At 41.7% G+C, this 17,626-nt stretch overlaps 1 protein-coding gene across 1 annotated transcript in view; it reads right to left on the reverse strand.

Moving 5' to 3' along the window:
* The window catches only part of C1QL3 (complement C1q like 3), a 57,884-nt gene extending 41,780 nt beyond the window's left edge, over positions 1–16,104 (reverse strand). Inside the window, exon 1 of the mRNA XM_088478657.1 lies at positions 15,172–16,104. Within this exon, the coding sequence (XP_088334783.1) occupies positions 15,172–15,765 (594 nt within the window). The 5' untranslated portion in view covers positions 15,766–16,104. The remainder of the gene's footprint in view (positions 1–15,171) is intronic.
* Positions 16,105–17,626: the final 1,522 nt, after the last annotated feature.

Here is a 17,626-nt window from a genome sequence, read left to right on the forward strand (position 1 = left end):
GACCAGACATCTCCGAACAGTAGATGAGTATACCTGGGTTCCATTGGTTTCTGCCAGTTCTGAGCTGATGGCACTGCTGGACATCTTGCGATTTTGAAGGGAAGTAATGATGTGTCTTTCATCTGATGTGCTAAATTTCCTTGGTTGACCACTGCGTCTATGGTCCTCTTGCCTGTTTCTTTGTGCGTCTTCAAAAGAACTTGAACAGCACATCTTGATACCTTGACACCCCAGACTGCTTTGAAATCTTTGCCTGTGAGAGACCTTGCTGATGTAGTATAACTACCTTGTGTCTTATTGCTGTGCTCAGTCTTGCTATGGTGTATGATCTGTGATCTGTCTTCCACAACCTCACCTTTGTAACAGAGTTTGGCTGTTCCTCACCCAGTTTCAAGCCTCCTACACGTCTGTTTCTGTTTTAGTTCATGACTGTTGGCCTGATTCAGCTTGGATCACAGTTGCTTATACGCACACAATCGGTCGATTGTTGCATTCTGCACATGCATCGTAGTGCGCGAACCAGTCATTGCGATTGGGATAGTGATTACGCAGACTCATCGCACAGTGATTGACAGGAAGTGCCGTTTGTGGGTGGTGACAGGGGGGTGGTCGGCCGAACAAACGCAGGTATGCCAGTGCGTTTCAACACCGTTGCATGGGCGTGCATAAATTATCCACTGTCATACCAGACGCAGCCTGAGGCCTCATAGCGTGCGCTGAAGTAAGTAATTCCTGAGTGAGGTCTGACCTGCCTTAACTGTGCTTATGGGTCCGATGTTACTCGATTGTACCGAAGTTTTCTCAGTCTTGCTAACCATTACGCATGTGCGTGTAGGTGAAGTGGGCGTCCTTATGTAGTGGTGCACCGACATTGCAATTGCTATGGATTCGCATACTATCGCAGTTGAATTGCGTGCGTACACTATATTGCGATCCATAGTGAAGCAGACCCTGTGATTCAACCTACATATGAAAATGAAGATCATTATCACCTGTTTGGTATGATTGGTTAATCATACAGCTAACTATAATCCTACAAAATCCCTGACTTTGTGCAAGTGTACCTAAAAGAAATGATGCTGTTTTGAAGGCAAAGGGTGGCCAAACCAAATATTGATTTGATTTAGATTTCTTTTTCGGTCATTCACTTTGCGTTTTGTTAATTGATAAAAATAAACCATTAACACTTCTATTTTTTAATCATTCCTACTATGCAGCATTTTTTCCACACCTGCTTAAAACTTTTGCACTGCAATGTGTGAATGTGTGTGTGTATATATATATATATATATATATATATATATATATTTATATATATAAAGTAAGAACTGAAGGCGGCACTGGAGGTCTTATAAACATACAGTAACCGTTTATTCCCATGAGTTCAGTGAATAATTTATCCCCACCATCGAGAACATGAATAGGTCATCAATATAGCAACAAAAAAATATGATGTGTCTTGATACTTCTGGATCAGGCATGTCAAACTCAAAATACCAACCGGGCCAAATATTCAAGGTCTAAGAGTGTGTGCGCCGCAAGAGAAAAAAAAAAGACATATGCAATTTTGAAAGGGTTATTATTAATAAAAACCAATGCAGTGCCCCCTGTAGTAGTGCCCAATATGCAATGCCACCTGTATTAGAGCCCCTTATGCAATGCCACTGAAGTTGTGCCCATTATGCAATGCCCCCTATATAAGAGCCCCTTATGCAATACCCCCTGTATTAGAGCCCCTTATGCAGTGCCCCCAGTAGTACTCCTTATTCAGTGCCCCAGTAGTACCCCTTATTAAGTGCCCCGTGTATTAGACCCCCTTACGCAGTACTCCCAGTAGTGCCCATTTATGCAGTGCCCCCAACAGTGCCCTTTATGCAGTTCCCCCCAGTAGTGCCCCTTATGCAATGCCCCCTGTATTAGAACCCCTTACACAGTGCCCCCAGTAGTGCCCCTTATGCTGTGCCCCCAGTTATGCCCCTAGTAGTGCCCCTTATGTTGTTCCCCCAGTAATGCCCCTTATGCTGTGCTCCCTCCCAGTATAGAACAGGCACCACTCCCCTGTGCAGTACTTACCTCTCTTCGCGCTGGCCGCTGGGCACCGCTCCCAAGTATACTCTCCCACTCTGCCGCTGACTGGATCATCATCTAATTAGATCCAGCAGGGCAGGCTCCTCTCATCGCGGGTGACGTCATGACGTCACTCGCGCACCTGCGAACTGCATCACTGGGAACGCTGGCTTCTGAAGCGATCAGAGGTTACTTTAGTCTGTGATCACTTCAAGCGTTCCAAGTTTTAAAAAGAGTAAACATAAATATTATGTGGCCCAGTCACTCCTGCCGCGATCGGAGCTCAGCTCCGATAGCGGCAGGGCTGACTGGGCCGCATAATATATGTATTTGGGCCCCCACTGTTGGGCCACATAAAATGTTTAATTGGGCCGCATGCGGCCCGCGGGCCGCGAGTTTGACATGCCTGTTCTGGATTGTCAAAAAACATCTGTCTCTCTTCCTGCAATATGAAAATATTGGCTTAAGTTGGTGCCATATTACTCCCCATTGCGCATCCCGACATCTGGAGGTAGAATGCACTGTCATATAGAAAATAATTGTGCGTTAGAGTTCTAAAAGCCGTATTAGGAGGTCCAAGTCAAGTTCTTGCATATTCTCCATCAAAAGGAATCCTTTATTTCCCTAAGGCCTTGGTTGTGGGGAATAACTGTGTACAAATTGCACACATGCATAACACAGATTAGGGTTATCTCCCGTACTTTCTGTAAATATTCCAAATGTAATAGTAAAGATGTTGTGTCTTTCAAAACTGTACTTTGTCTGGCCAAATACGGTTGTAGAATGCTATCTAAAAGTTGAGACACTGGCTGATAGAGGGAATATTTGGCCGAGACTGTAGGACGGCCAGGTGGCTGTTCCAGATTTTTGTGAACTTTAGGTACTGTGTAAAGCAGGGGGACCACTGGGTTGTTCTGTGTTAACGCCACTCGTCATTTTTCAGTAATTTTTCCTTCTTGTTTAGCTGTTATGAGAAGGTCATCAAGTTCTGTTTTGTACAGATTAGGGGGTCCCTCTGCAATGATTGGTACATGGTATGGTCAAATAGTTGGCGCTCCACTTCGGTCTTATAGACTAGTAAGTACTGTATGACTATAGCACTACCTTTGTCAGCCGGTCGAAAAACAAGGTCACTATAATCTCCTAATTGTTTGAGCGCCTTTCTTTCCTCTCTTGTCAAATTGTAATGTATTGTTGTCTCCACCTTGTTATACCTCTTTACTGACTCATCAAGGAGTCACGTATAAGTTTTGATGGATGAGTTACTACAAATCTTAACTATCTGGATGTACAAGTCTCTATTGTTGGAGGAAAAATTACCACAGCTGTGTAAACCAAACCCACGGATAAGAATAACTTACTTTTGGCATCCGATACCCCTGCGTGTCCTCCCAAGATCACAGATGATGAAAGTGGCAAGGATCACGAGTGACCCCGATAGAGTTGGAGAAGCTTTGGACCATATAGTCTATAAATTTAGCAATAGAGGCTATAACATTAAACTACTTAAACAACAAAAGAATGAGGTCCTTGCATTAAACAGATCCACACTTCTACAACCTACGATCAAAAATAATAAGTCCGTTGTAACTTGGAAAAATCATTGTCCTACCTCGAGCCCAGTAATTCAAGATGCCAGCAAAGCACTGTGGCCAATTCTAGCAACGGATGGTGAGTTACCGTGTTTCAAAGGATATAAACCAATAACCTGTTTCTTGAGAGGTCGTAATATCAGAGACACAATAGTGCATAAAGATATTACAGGGTTTGGCAGAGAACCTGAGCAGAGTTCCACATTCCTAAGGAGAACTCTGGGCTGTTACAAATGTTTACAATGCACTACATGATTGTATTGCATGCAGCATGATTGTCGGAGGAGACTTTAAACATCCACATAATAACAAAACTTATCAAATTAACCACGTCCTGACATGCACATCAACATTCATCATATATATCATAGTGTGCCCTTGCGCGTTTTAATATGTGGTAAATACCACAATGGCGAAAGAATGGCGCTACATTTGACGGCCATAAGTTCTGCATTAACTGGCAAAGCCAACAAAAACAACCGGTCACCCGACACTATGCAGAAAAAGGACACATTTTGGCATTTTCCAGCATAAAATTCTAGATCACATCCCCACATCATTGGGGGAGACAGAGCCAACCAATTATTGCGCCTTCAAGCTAAGTGGATTATGGAACTGAATATTATTGTGCCCAATGGACTAAATGATAAGATATGTTGGAATACCCTCTGACTTAACTGACTGAATGGCCTAGTCATGATGTTAATTATCAGGGACCCCGATAATTAACATTCTGACTCGCTGATGCGATATCGGAGCAGTGACGGGACTGCGCATGCGCGGCCTACAGGTCACACATGCGCACAAGAGCCCGACGTCCAGTGGAAGGAGCCGGACAGGGGCGGAGGGATCCGAAATGATCCCTCATCGCAGCCAGACCTTCTTCCCACAGGGAATCAGCGGGTTGCGATGCCGGAGCATGAGCATTCGCCATCTGAAGATGGCGAATGCTCCTGCAGTCAAGTTCGACTGCGGAGCTTGATAAATTCTGTCCCCATACTAGTGTATGGGGACAGCGGGCCATTAAGCAAAAGGAAGGTAAGTAGGAGATATCGGTGAAAATTAAGTGATGATGAATAAGCCCCTGATTCTCCTTCATGAATAAGTGACTTTATACATTTAGTACATACAATGCTCCTTAGATATTGCTGAAATACAGGACAAAATAAGAATCTTTATGTGCCCTGTCTAGGGCTTACAGCGAATATTATATCTGGGTACTGTGTACTGGCACCTGGGGCTACTAAGTATATCTGCTGAGTCTGCTAGTATTTTTGCTTAATGTATGTTTCCATTTAATGAATAGGTATGATTGCATTAGGTGGTGGAGGGTTTACCCATGGTCTTTTGTTTACACACAGCGCTGATGCATAGATGGCGTCCGGTTTCCTAGGAAACCAGTGAGAGCCTGGCGCGCTGTATGTCATTACAGGGAGACGGGCTCTGCAGTGTGCAGACGTGCGCGGCTCCCGTGGCCTGGACTGGCACTAATGGGTGATGATACTTAAAGGTAAGCCTCATTCTGTGTACTTCTTGTTACCTTGACAAAAGGGTGTACAATGCCCTGAAATGTTGGAATAAATGGTTACTGTTTGTTTATGAGACCTCCAGTGCCGCCTTCAGTTCTTACTTTATTACTCAACTTATGTAGGGCATGGAGGCAGCATGACTGTGAGGACTTGGAGTGCCGGATCGTGTTGGACCTTACATATATATATATATATATATATATATATATATATATACTGTATGTTAACAACCTGCCCCAGTTTCGCACAGGAGCAATATCATCTCGCCACAGTCCCCTGCATCTCATAACAACCCCCCTGCTTCTCGCTCCTGCCCCCTGCATCTCAGAACAGGACTGTTTCTCATTCCTGCTTCTTACCACAGAACCCTGCATCACACCACAGGCCTCTGAATCTCACCACAACACCTTGCTTCTCACTCCTGCCCCCTGCATCTCACCAGTGTTACCCCAACCCCCACTGGCCATCCACTACTGCCGCCCTGCAGCTGGCTGGGAGCCCGCCACTGGGATATGCTGGGAAGGGCAGGAGGATCATGGATGAGAGATTTGTGTTGCAGCTACCGTAAGCATTATCAGCAGCATGTCCCCAGGGCTGGGGCACCTGTGCATAGTTCCGCAGCCTCCATGCTCACCCCTCCTGATGAGCAATGCCCTGTTTGCACAATGTACCCTGGATTTCCTGGGCTTCCTCTTGAGCTTCCTTGCCACGGTGCCCGTACACAAGAACAGTGCTGACTTCCATGGGAGGTGGCTCCTGGAGAGGGAGCACTTCACGGTGAGTAGAGTTGGCCGGAGTCTGCCTTCAAATTCAACGCAGGGATGGACATAGGAATCCAATGGTTATTAACCATCAATGTTTGTGTTCTGAGGGGTATCCAGACTATAGATAGACAATGTCTAGATGGACACCAGGGGCCAAATGTAATAGGGTGACAGTTTAGAAAATGTGAGAGTTTACTTTGTAAACTCGCCCAATGTTATAGAGTCCAAGAACTTGCAAACTCACGTTTTAGACTAAAAAAACTCTCAAGATTTAAACTCTCATCCAAATGTTTTCCCGTTTTGAAGCTAAAACTCGACCAATGAGAGAGGTTACTGATAAACTCTCACATTTTCTAAACTCTCAACCTATTACATTTGGCCCCAGATATAAGACAGGCAATAGGTCGACAGGGACAAAAGGTCGACACGCTAAAGATTGACATGTACAAATGGTCCACGTGGTCAAAATGTTGAAACAAACATTTACGGCAGGGTTAGGCGCCAGGAGGAAGGGTTAGGGTTAGGCACCAAGGGGAGGGTTAGGGTGAAGATTAGAGTTAGAAAACAAAAAAATGTCAACCATTTTTGTGTTGACCTTTTGAACCTGTTGACCATTTGTCCCCATCGACCTTCTTCATGTCGACATTTAGTGTGTCGACTTTTTGGCCCTGTCGACCTATTGCCTATCCAGACATTGTCAACCTTTTAACTGTCTATCTTTTATACCACCCCCGTTCCAATGGTAGTGTTTTTACCATTTGATGGTGGTGGTCCTATGTGTGCCACCATTGAATGGAAATCATTTGATGGTCTTCTGATGGTTGTTTTTTTTTTTTTAATTCCTGATAGATATGCCTTCATGGCATCTTCATGGGCTCATTGGGGGCTGTCTCTCACTCTCTGTCTGCCCCAGACGTAATTCCTGCTTCAGTCCCTGACTCCCTCCTCTCTCTAGGCTGCTGCTAAGAAACACGGCACATTGCTAGCTATAATTGACTCTCACTTTGTTCTTTCAGCACTATGGGCAGCTACTCTGCTTCAACTAGGTGTAAGATTGGATTTTTTTCTGTGACTGCTTCACTTAAATAGTCACTGCCCGGCTCCCTTTTGTCACAGATGAATGGTTCATACACCTAAACCTTCCTCAACCAATGTTGTATAGAATATTGAAAACCCCTGTAATATCAAGTTACGTCCCTGGAGGAATGATTTGGGGTTATATCTGACCCATATTTTGATTGAAAAGCTGGGTTGGAAAAAAAAACAGGATTTAAAAAAAAAAAAAAAAAAACTTTTTTGGGTTTAAAACATTTTTTTTTGTATTAATGTTGTAATGAAAAAAAAAATCATGGTTATTATATTAATACTGTGAAACATTGCTATGTATTAGAAACCTCAATCAACCATGTTTTCATGCTTTCCAACATTAACAATGCATAATTAGGATTTTTTATCTCATCAAAAGAGAGCCAGATTATGGACCTGAGTCAGCTTAGGACGAAATTGCAAAGCTGCACGCAAGCAGCTTTGCAATTCCGTCCTTGTAATTATGGTAATGCAGCAGGAGGCATCATACCATCTGCATGCGTTACTTATCCGAGCTGCGTTTACAACGTAGCAACGGATAATCTGCAGGAACATCATCCGGCTAAGGGACCCGTGGGGTCACGCAAGCCGGCCAACGCATATGAGGGAAAGAGGCTAGGAAATGTGTGTCAACCGATGGAGATCCTGGCCTCTTCCCTCCCCCTCCGACAGCGGCGACACACCTCGCCACCCCCTCCAGCACACAAATGGCAGCAGACTGCGTGCACTGCTGAATCAGGTCCTAATTCTTTCTTTCTTCCACTCATCTCAGTAGGACTGAAGGTTTTGAATTCAAATAAACATGAAGGATATTAAACCATGATGTGATTCTATGTGTATTGCCTCTTTAATGTGTTAGAGTTGTTTATCCTTTAAGATTGAGAATGTTAGTTATGGTTTTCTCATGTCTTCTAGGATTGTTATGGGAGGAGTTTGTGGAGTCTTAGCTGATGCTAGGCAGATTTAGTACCTTTCAGATCTGGTTTACCCTCCCAACCTCCCTATTTTTCTGTTGTGTGTGAATTTACTGTATTGGTTCAGCTCACTCAAATGAAGACCACAAGCAACAAGAATGTGGAATAATGTGGAACAATACTAGGGGGATTCCCTTATAACATTCCACAGCCTCCTGATTTTTTGGGTAGTTACCCGCACTCCCAGAACAGTCGCCAGATCTCCCACCTCCTGCCCACTAGTGAATTGGGCAGGATGAGGAGATAATTGCTGGGAATTGTGGGACCATAGAGAGGGTGCGGGGCTAAAATGCAATGACTGAGTCATTTTAGCTCTGTCCCTATCCCACAGATCCGTGATTCGCTGCAATTTGCCATGACAGGGGCGGAACTTAATGACACGAGAGTCCAGCCCCACCATTAGAGTGGTCAGCTGTGTTTCCTCTCTGGGCTTCTCCCAGAGAGGAGAAACCAAAAGAATGCAAGTATACAGTGAAAGCTGTCTAAGTAGGTGCGTCACTACACTGACAAGGGTGGCTATCTCTGCATTGTTTAGTATCAATCTATAACATCTATTCCCTGCAACACAATCTTGTGCTATCTTAATATTGTGTAATATTGGAATCTTATAACACCTATTGTAAATATGTAAATATTAATACAAATGAAGATATACAGATGGATGAATGGATGGATAGAAGGATAAATAGATTATAGATCAATCGATTGATCGATTGATAAATAGGTGATCTACCTATATCTATACTTACATATTTGCCATAGGCGTTATAGGATCCCAATATTACACAATATATTATTACCATAATCGTTGGCCAACAGATCTAGTAGGTCTTGAGAGAACTTACTCTCCTTCTATGAAAGTAACCTGAATAATGGATTTATTTTATACTCTTTCTTCGCAAACATCTGTAATTCCTATGGGAGCACCATTCAAGCAAATAATGTTGTACAGGAGATTCCTCCAATACCTCTGCAATTCCTTTTGTTGCAATAGAATCCTTGCAATATGTTCTTCAAATATTACCATTTCAGGCAATGTGTCCATGTAAAAATATATTTCACTGATAAAGTTGGTATAAAAGCAGAGGTGCATCTTGTGGATATTGTATTAGTACTATTAGTATTAATAATGTGATGCCATTATTATTGAATCATAAATATGAAGTGGTTGATTAGGAGTTGGATCAATGTTATAAATTAGATGCATAGTTAGGTATAGATCAATCTGTATGTAGATAGATAGATAGATAGATAGATAGATAGATAGATAGATAGACTGTATATATACATAGTTCTCTATGAATTCTTAAACACACATTTAGCTAATATTCTACTGTCTCCTACAAACGCCAGATATTGGATGTTAACTCCTGCGGCCTGAAGTATCACAGAATACTGTGTCTCAGACCTCTTCTCTGTAGTACAGCTGTTATGTAGAGATTGAGATCTTAGTGGCAGTGTTCAGTACAAGGATGCGTTTAACCACCAGATCACATAAATATTTATACAACCTGGTTGCCAAGTGTACCAACGGCTTCTTGTTTATTGGCTTACATGATACATCCCGCCTGCTCCGACAGCAGTATAACACAACGAGTCCACGTATATATGTGTGTGGGTCAAACATGCCTACACACTGATGTCTTCAGATATAGCTTTTACTGTACTCCTTTTTGGGCAATAAACAGATCATTTTCCGTTTACATAGAGCTTTTGATTTTACTTCCTATTTCTTGTACTTAATATTAAACATTTTTTTTACTCAGTTTTTTGTTTCATATGAAAATATTAATTCAATGTAAAGTAATTACTCCATTATACAGCATCTAAATATGAAATATTAGGAGCATCATCAGGTGTCCCATCCTGCAAATCCTAATTATTAGCAAAACGTGCAATAACACTGTATTATGCTGTATAAATGTTTGTTAGAAAGCTACTTCTTGCAGGTATGACAGCTTTCTAATTGATCAGTCCTGCACTGTAGAGTATGTGACACTAACCCTAGGACAAGCACCTAACACATGATTAGACAATGCATAACCTGCCTAGTCATTTATGAACTTTTATCTGTAATACTAGAGTGTTACTACCAATATATGAAACATATAACATATATATAACTTTGGTTCATATGTTGATGCATTTACACTTTAGTGTTGATTTATTTTTTTAGATTCATTGTTTCATATGTTGTATACGGAACACATTGTTGAAGTGACTGATGACAGCGAGGGGGTGTGACATTTTTATTTAGTATATACAGACAGGCGAAGAAGGCTGACACATTAGCTACTGCTGTTCTCTGCTGGATCCATCATAATTCAGTCATTTTACTGAATATAAACTCACTTTTGGGCTTTTGTGTGCTATTTTTAAACTGTGCAATAGTTCATTATTTTCCACAATGCAGGACCGACTTATGTAATGAAACATTCTGAGTAAAAGTGACTGAAAGGGGCATCTAAGAACCTGTTCATTTTTGTCTTTAGGAGAGTTGTCCCCTTCATCTTACTGTAGGAACAACACTGGGTATAACAAATAGCTCTAAGCCTGAATGGACAATTCTGGTGTTTGGGGACAGTGCCTCAGAGACAGCATCCACTGACTGTCTGATTTGCTATTTGGGTATAGTGACGGTTTTACAGGAGAGATAGCCAGTGCGGTGACCTTTACAGTGACAATTAGCCTCTACGTCATTAATGAGGCCTCCACTCTGCCTCATGGGAGTAACTATCTGAGTGTGAGAGTCCCAGAAGAACATGGAGGCTAGAGGAATTACGTTGCTCTGTTGTCCCAGCTATTACACTTCTGTCGCTCCGCTGGCTCTCATCATTTCATTGCTTGCAATGTAAACCTGATTCATTTTTAGAGCTCTACCCTCAGTCTATCTTTATATATATATATATATATATATATATATATATATATATATATATCACGCTCTCTGTTGTCACTACACCTCTGAGTGTAACACGTAACTGTGATCTAATTGCCACACAGCAAGGCTGCTTTTCCTCATAACAGCTTTGTGCATACAGAATACAGAGCAAAACTATCCAGAGAACTGGCCAGAGGTACATATTATTACAGTGGAAATACAAAAATTATAATGAAAACAGTTATTATTATTATTATTATTATTATTATTATTATTATTATTATTATTATTATTATCCTTACTTTGTCCATATTTCCTGTTGCAAGGCCCTGGTATGCCCCTGTCTCTATATACAAATATATTGACACCAATTTACCTCCATTGTCAGCAATACAGAATATTCTGGTGACTTATAGTGTCACGCGCCAAGTATTTAAAAAAAGAGGATTAATTGGAAGAATAATAACTAAATGATTGATTCTGTCACGTACGGTGGGGGTCGGATTAAAAACAATGGAGGGCACACTCGGCACACAGGCTGCAAGTTGGACAGCATGTCAGTGATCAATTACAATTACTTGTAATTAATTAATGTACCTGTGAAATGTAAATGCTCAAAATAAATGTATTGTTTTTAAATATATATATATAATATTAAGTAATACATATTTAAAATTACTCTTTTTATCAATAATATCATTAATAAATATTTGTTGTTGTTTTTAGCATTTTTTATGTTGAATTATTTTTTCAAGACACTCGACTATAAAATGGGCCTGCGAATACTGCCAGTTGTTTACTCTTAAGTAATTAGTACTGTGCGCCCCTGAGACTAGAATATTACTGTATTATCAATGCACATTAAATGTGCACACACAATGCTGACACAACACAAATCTGGTGCGTGTATAACAATCCATGTTATGCAATTATCTAAATATGAAGTCATCAAATCATTCACTCGGCTTTAAATTATTTCTTTCTAAATATAATTTGCAAAAAAAGGAAATAACCTAAAAAAAAAAATGAGTGGAAGTTAGATATTTTTTTTTATTATCTTGTCCATGTTTTTCTTTTTTGATAATAAATGTTTGTTCATTTTTTGGAAATTCCATAAAGATAGGTCTGTCATTTAAAGGGTGAATTCATTCACAAAGCTGAGTTGTGATTATATTGCAGACAGTATGTTGTCGATGACTAAGACAGGTGTCACTTTTTATCAAATGTCAGCATGTATCTAATCACGTTTAGAAGCTATACAATTGGATTAATGTGTAATATGTGGCTATAAATCTTGGTGTCATTTGAACATTTTTATGGTGTTTTGTTATAAAAGAGGTGATAAAGAAGAGCAAAGTCTGTGGACACAGCTTCTTGGTCTGATCAGTGGTAAATTGCTCCTATATATACATTTCTTATGTCTAGTGAAACTTCACTTTGACTCTTAATAAACCATATCAATTTGTCTGGCTATTCCACCTCTCAGAGAGACAAATTGCGTTCTGTCTTCTGAAGAAGCCAAGGGGAGCTTATAAATGGCGGTAGAGCTCGCAGAGAGCATAGATCAATCTTCTAGCATAAAAGTACTTACCCAAAACAAGGTTACCTCAAAGACTACACATGATTAAGTTACAAAGCCAATTTACTAATAAATTCAGGACCTTAACTTTTTCATAAACTTTAACAACTTCCAAGGAAGTGGGAAAACTTTTTGCATGAGCTAAAGTCAATGTGACCTTCACTAATCTCAAGCAAGTATTAACATATACCAATGATTGCCAGGATAAAACCGGAAAAAGTCATATTGGAACAGAGTAAGCATGTTATACTGCACAAGCTAGTGATTCAATGGTTAACACTGAATGTATTGCCTTCTAAAACTGTGACCTAATATTAAGGCTTCACTATAAAAACACTCAGTATTAAAAATAAATGGAAAATAATGTCTATTTTTTTTTTTTATTTACCGTTTAAGGTTTTTAAATGGTAATCCTATCTATGAATTCTCAATATTGGAGGACTATCATCATGCCTATTCCAAGGTGTTGAAAGTTATGGATTAACATGATACATGATTAAGATGATAACTACTACACTAGTGTATGTGTATATATATATATATATATATATATATATATATATATATATATATAATCTCTTACAGTAAGTCACAGTGATTCCTTTATACGAGAAGTGTTAGGTCACTCGCAGAGCTCTGACCGTCTTTAGCTCCAGCTGAGAATACAACAGACACATGATATTTCTCCTCCATGTTTGGTTAATACGTGAAGTTATTAATTATATAATTAGAGGTATTTGGCATGCATGTATTACATACTGCTCATTCTTTATGTACACTTCCTTATCTAGTTCAGTGTATTCTTAATATAAACCTGATCTAATGTATACAGATTGCAGGAGACACTATTACCTCCCACATATAAATAGTATAATTTATGTAGAAATCCCTGAAGGCAAGTGTGCCTCATCTGCCCCACTTTACTGGGTAGCACAAACCAGACATGATAAACAACATGCAAGTGCCATAAGGGTGCTGCAGTATATAGCAAACTCAGCAATGAAATAGCTTCCCATTCACTCTCTAAACATCCCCAATTACCGTGTAGAATGATGAAAGCAGGCTGCATTTTCCTTTAGGGGGAATTTGTGTTCCCTGGCAGGGACTGGAGCAAAAATGTGCAGCAGGTTGAACATGATTGTAAAACACTGTGTGTTCATTAGAAGGCTCTACACTAATTACAGTACAGTATATCACACTGCTTGGGTCTTACATCAGACATAGGAATCCTGAGGGGTTGCCGCCAGCACCACACCGAAGGGGCATCCAAGGACTTGTAGTTCCCTTGCAAATGGAAAGCCAAAGGCTGCTCAAGACTGGACCAAGTACATTTTGTTATTGGGAAGATTCCATCACATAATACGTAGAGAGCCAACGGCTGCTCAAGACTGGACCAAGTACATTTTGTTATTGGGAAGATTCCATCACATAATACATGGAGAGTCAAAGGTTACCCAAGCCTGGACTAAGTTTAGTTATTGGGAAGGTCCATTCACATAATACTTGGAGAGCTAAAGGCGACCCATGACTGGACTAAGCACCGTTAGTTATTGGGTGTTATCACATAATACGTGGCGAGCCAAATGTTACCCAAGACTGGAAGGTCCCATTATATAATATGTGGAAAGCCAAAGGATACACAAGACTGGACAAAGTATATTTAGTTATTAGGATGTTCCCTTCACATAATACTTGGAGAGCTAAAGGCAATCCATGACTGGACTAAGCACCGTTAGTTATTGGGTATTATCACATAATACGTGGCGAGCCAAATGTTACCCAAGACTGGAAGGTCCCATTATATAATATGTGGAAAGCCAAAGGTTACACAAGATTGGACAAACTATATTTAGTTATTAGGATGTTCCCTTCACATAATACATGGAGAGCCAGAGGTTACCCAGGACTGGACTTTAGTTATTAGAAAGATCCCATTATATAATACGTATAGAGCAAAAGGTTACCCAAGACTGGACTAAGTACCTTTAGTTATTGGGAAGGTCCCATCACATAATACATGGAGAGCCAAAGGTTACCCAATACTGGACTAAGTACATTTAGTTATTGGGAAGGTCCCATCACATAATAAATGGAGAGCCAAAGGTTACCCAAGATTAGACTAAGTACTTTTAGTTATTGGGAAAATGTCATCACATAATACATGGAAAGCCAAAGGTTACCCAAGACTGGACTAAGTACATTTAGTTATTGGGAAGGTCCCATCACATAATACGTGGAGAGCCAAAGGTTACCCAAGACTGGACTAAGTACCTTTAGTTATTAGGAAGGTGCCATCACATAGTACGTGGAGAGCCAAAGATTACCCAAGACTGGACTAAGTACCTTTAGTTATTAGGAAGATCCCATCATATAATACGTATAGAGCCAAAGGTTACCCAAGACTGGACTAAGTACATTTAGTTATTGGGAAAATGCCATCATATAATACATGGAGAGCCAAAGGTTATCCAAGTTTGGAAAGGTCTCATCACATAATACATGGAGAGCCAAGGGCTGCCCATGACTGGCCTAAGTACTGTACATTTAGTTATTGGGAAGGTCCCATCACACAACTGGCATGAGACTGGTACTCCTCATTAATGACACACTGACATGTTGGTAATACGAAGTCACCTCCATTCTCACTTGCTGAAGGACCACCCCAGCCAGATGCCACGCCAGAACGCTTCCCTTCTTACCTGGTTGTTCTTGCAGAGGTCTGCCCACATGCTGGTGCCATCCCCACCCCGCATCAGGACGTGGTAGGTGAAGAAGTAGATGCCCGGAATGGAGCAGGTGAACTTGCCGGTGTTGGGATCATAGTGGTTGCCCAGGTTGGTGACCACGTCGTCGAACTTGAGCAACTCGTATCCTTCATGCTGCCGCTTCAGCCCAGCGTAGAAGGCGATCTTGGGCACCGTGCTATAGGTGGCAGCGCTGATGGCTCCAGCCGCGTTCAGCCCCGGAGCCCCCGGGGGGCCCGGTAGTCCCGGTCTCCCCGGCTCACCTTTCTCCCCCGGTGGCCCCATAGGTCCGGGAGGTCCTGGCTCCCCCGGGGGGCCCCTGGGTCCAGCCTTCCCCGGCCGCCCCGGCTCCCCTTTCGGTCCCTGAATGAAGGTGGGCAGGGACTGGAGAAGGCTGTGCTCCCGCACCGTCTCCGCCGTGGCAGTGCTGGGGGGCTTGGTGCCATAGGGGTCGCAGACCATGCGGCAGGTGCCCAGCATCTCGTAGTGGGCGGAGGTGCCCGCCGAGCTGACCAGCACCGGGATGAGGATGACCAGCAGTAGCACCATCACCACCCCCAGGGCACCGGCAGCCACCAGCCGCTTCCTGGCCACCAGCCGGCTCAGAGCTGGCCGTTCCTCCTGCCTGCCTTTCGGCGCAATCTTGAAGCCTTTATGACAACCAACCCAAAAAAAAAGACAAAAATTCGGGATAATATGGAGCTGACGCTGCGATAGTCGCAGCTGTAATGTAGCCAGGAGCCAGGAGCTGCTGTCCAAGGTGCTGACCTGCTGCTCCAACAAAGCCCCGCTCAGCTCTGGCGCCCGGCACCTGGACTGGCTCACTATTGTCCGACTCTGTCGTCTCTCTCTTGTGGGGTCTCCAGGGATGGAAAGGCAAACAGTCTCTTATCCAGTCCTCCTGGGGTGGTCTAATACTCTCCTGTACTCTGCTCAGCGATCCCTTACCCTGCAAGCAGCATGCTGGTATACATCAGCTGGTATCAGCAGTATCAGAAGCAGTGGTTAGACTTCTCCCACCTCCACAACCCTAAACCCACGTGTAGCCCCTCACACACCAGCGCCTCCCAGCTCCCATAAACTGCTAATTGGGACAGACTTTTTTTTTTTTTTGCAAATTTTTTTTTTGCAATTTTTTTGCAAACTCTGCCAGTTGCAATGAACTTTCCTGCTGTTTTTTCTCAACCCCTTCCCCCCTCCCCTCCTTGTTATTCCTGAAGAGGTGACCACAGCTGCTGCTCTGTGCTCGGAGGGGTGTCCTGCAGATTGAGGCTGGGGAGGGTTGAAGCCACTCTGATCATTAGCGATAGGAGAGCAATGCCTGGCAGTGTTTCCAGCAATGCTCCCTCTCACAGCACAGCCACTGCTTGTAGGAATTCAACACCTGTAGATCAAAAGCCTGGATGCCCCCACCCCTCGCATCCAATGGGATCATCTTCTACCACCTCATATCTATTCAAGTGAGACCAGACAATATTAATAATGCTTCAGAAAGGGGTCTTAGTTTTATTGCAATTCTTCATCCACGTTGAATATAGTTTACTGGCCACATTCACACTGTGTCTGAAATATTGTATCAATAACCATAAAAGTGATACATATATAAACAGACAGACACATTTAGATTAAGGCATATCAGGTTTTTTTTACATATCTTTATGATGATGCAATTTCATAATATAATAAAATCTCACATTGAGTTCAAAATAGTGTGTTCCCAGCAGTGCAAGTGGCAGGGTCCCATACAGTACCTGGCAAGTTCTGCTCAGTGCCAGTGTATTTGTCAGGGGGCAGTTTGTCTATGACATTGGTAGGAACTAGAACAAAAAGGTAAAAAAAAGAGCAGCACTGACCTGTACATAATGCAATAAACGGAGTCTGGCGTATAAAATAAACTTATGGCAAAGCATTTATTTTAACACATTTTAAAATCAAAGATGAAATGTAGCCACATTCAACAGATATCGAAGAAAAAAAAGTTAATATGTTGCAATTAATATAATACAAATTTACACAATGTAACAACATTTATTTTTGTTCTATTGCATCCTATTTAGAGGTTTCACAGTTTCCTCTGTTTGAGAGTCCAGCAGACCTGTATCTGGAATGCCTGGTATAGATAGATAGATAGATAGATAGATAGATAGATAGATAGATAGATAGATAGATAGATAGATAGATAGATAGATAGATAGATAGATAGATAGATAGATAGATAGATAGATAGGAAGTTGTAGTTCTACAAAGGCTAAAGCAGGTTTATTGTCAGTATCTATTCAACAGTTCACTCATAGGAATATACAATTCCTGCACTTTGCGGTCTGTATAATATTATGCAGAGGAAGGACAGACAGTATAACACTTTAGTGCAGATTAATTTAGTTGTTACAAAGTACTGCACTAGCAACTT

Source organism: Taudactylus pleione, unplaced genomic scaffold, assembly GCF_031769625.1.
Source record: "Taudactylus pleione unplaced genomic scaffold, aTauple2 ptg000216l, whole genome shotgun sequence".
NCBI classification, from domain to species: Eukaryota; Metazoa; Chordata; class Amphibia; order Anura; family Myobatrachidae; genus Taudactylus; species Taudactylus pleione.